Genomic DNA, 2,165 nt, shown 5'->3' on the forward strand with positions numbered 1-2,165 from the left:
ATCTTGGAGCTCTTTCATTTCAAGTGGTGCCAAGCGGTAAGGAGATTTCGCTACCGGAGTCGCACCTGGCACCAAATCAATGCGAAACTCCACTTGCCGAACAGGTGGCAAGCCAGGGAGTTCCTCCGGAAAGACATCGCTGAAGTCGGAAACGATAGGAACATCGTCTAGTGCTATAGCAGAAGAGCAAGAAGCCATAGCCAGGCGGGGAATGTCCCCATGAATAATAAGTTCTCCACCTCTAGGGTTTCAAACACGAACTTGCTTCTTACGACAGTGGATTTCTGCATCAAACACATCAAGCCAATCCATGCCTACGATAACACAGAGCTCTCGCATCGCAATAGGGATAAGATCAATAGGGAATCCAACTCCAGAAAACTCGAGAGTGCAACCCCGATAGACATCGGTGACATAAATAGTGCGGTTTTCGGCAACTTCGACAACCATTGGGCGAGCCAATTTTCCGATACTACGCCCCAGATGATTAATAAACGTGCGAGATACAAAAGAATGGGTGGCACCGCTATCAAACATAACAACAGCAGGATCGGAATCTAGCAAATAAGTGCCTGATTTACCACATACGATCATGTAAACAATTCTAACTACCATTTATTAAATAATGGCAGGAGAGAAAAGGAAAAAAAAAAAATATATATATATATATATATATATATATATATATATATACCTGCCACTGTCGCGGAAATCACCGGCTCATCCGCAGTCATCTGGTGAGCACGACCTCGGGTCACCATAGTGGGTCCCTTAGAAGATGATGCAATTGCAGGATTTGTACCCCCGCTTCCTTTACCAGCCTTCAACTTCGGGCATTCGGGCTTCTTATGTCCCGTCTCGTTGCAGTGATAGCAGACGGGAGCAACATAAGTAATCTGAGGAACTACACTCGTAGGGGGAGCCCTACAATTCTTCCAATGATGCCCTGGCTTTTTACAGTTGTAGCATATCAACGGATTTTTCTCGCCCTGACCTGAAGACGGCATGTACTCATACCTTGACTTACCACCCTGCTTTTTCTTTTTCTGGGCATCTCCGGATGTCTTGGAGGAGGTGTAATTGGCCTTCCTCTTGGTCTGGGTCTGCAACTCGATTTCCCTCCTCCTTGCTGCATCCATGATTGTGGATAAAGTCGGGAACTCCTGCATGCTAACGAATTCCTGAATCTCGGTACGTAGAATGGTAGTGTATTGGCTGACCAACCAGGCCTCGTTCCCAGCAAATGAGGGACAAAAAGATAACATCTCCAAGAACTTGGCGTTCAGGTCGCTAACAGACTCGGTAGTTTGCTGTAAGGCCATGAACTCTTGCTGCATCTGCTGCTGCTCCACCTTGGGCACATATTGTGCCTCGAACCTCTCCACAAATTGGGCCCAAGACATGGCCCTCACTTCTTCCTCGTTTAATAGAGCGGTGATGGTGTTCCACCATGTCTTTCCCCTTTTTCGCAGCTGATTCATGGCGATCACAACTTTGTACTGGTCCGGACACCCAACAGTCATGAAGGCGCCCTCCACATCTGACACCCAATGTTTAGCAGCAACTGGGTCGAATTCACCGTTCCAAAGAAGAGGGCTACACTTGCTGAACTTCTCGAAGTAGTATGCTGAATCCCGAACGGGCGGAGCCGATAACGCTCCCCCGGGAATAGCTGCGAGGCGCTCATCCAGAAGAGCTTTGACCTGGTTGATTATGTCATTGGTCACGCCCGGGATTAGTTCATTGAAAGCGTTATTGAATTCCTCAGCGACAATATTCCTAACTTGCTCCATTTTGAGCTGATTAAGGCGAGCAGGCGGAGCCATCTGTATCCGTAGAAGGAGGAAAATATTTAGAAATAATTCAACCTAGATATTTCTAGGAAGACGAAACACTCAGCTTGCCAAAAATTTCTCAACCTTGCCCCGACCCGAAACCGGCACCGATGCTTCAAATAGTAGGGGCCCTTCTACTATCTTCCACACAAGTTCCAATTTCGCAATCGCGTCTAGTTTCAAAATTTCCAGCTCGCTCTAGCCGTTAACTTTACATCTCTCTCACATGTTAACATTAAATAAGTGTGTAATCTATCATTTTAAGACTAGAAGAATCCAATTCATAGTCAACAATTTAACATAAGAAATAAGGCTTACTTGGCTGGCTGA

At 46.2% G+C, this 2,165-nt stretch overlaps 1 protein-coding gene across 1 annotated transcript; it reads right to left on the minus strand.

Annotated features, from left to right (window-relative positions):
* Nucleotides 1-249: 249 nt before the first annotated feature.
* On the minus strand, nt 250-1,826 carry LOC145040400 (uncharacterized). Its single transcript, XM_078988335.1, has 2 exons — nt 695-1,826; nt 250-572 (listed from the first exon to the last, which is right to left on the minus strand). The coding sequence occupies exons 1-2, from the start codon at nt 1,824-1,826 to the stop codon at nt 250-252; spliced, it is 1,455 nt and encodes a 484-aa protein (XP_078844461.1).
* Between the last annotated feature and the right edge of the window lie 339 nt (nt 1,827-2,165).

This window comes from Lactuca saligna, chromosome 4, assembly GCF_052625555.1.
Source record: "Lactuca saligna cultivar CGN05327 chromosome 4, ASM5262555v1, whole genome shotgun sequence".
Classification (NCBI taxonomy): Eukaryota; Viridiplantae; Streptophyta; class Magnoliopsida; order Asterales; family Asteraceae; genus Lactuca; species Lactuca saligna.

Coding starts and splice junctions, on each gene's coding strand:
- LOC145040400 (XM_078988335.1), bottom strand. CDS start 1,826: ATGGCTCCGCCTGCTCGCCTTAATCAGCTCAAAATGGAGCAAGTTAGG. Junction 573..694: donor GATTTCCGCGACAGTGGCAG/GTATATATATAT, acceptor GTGGTAAATCAG/GCACTTATTTGCTAGATTCC.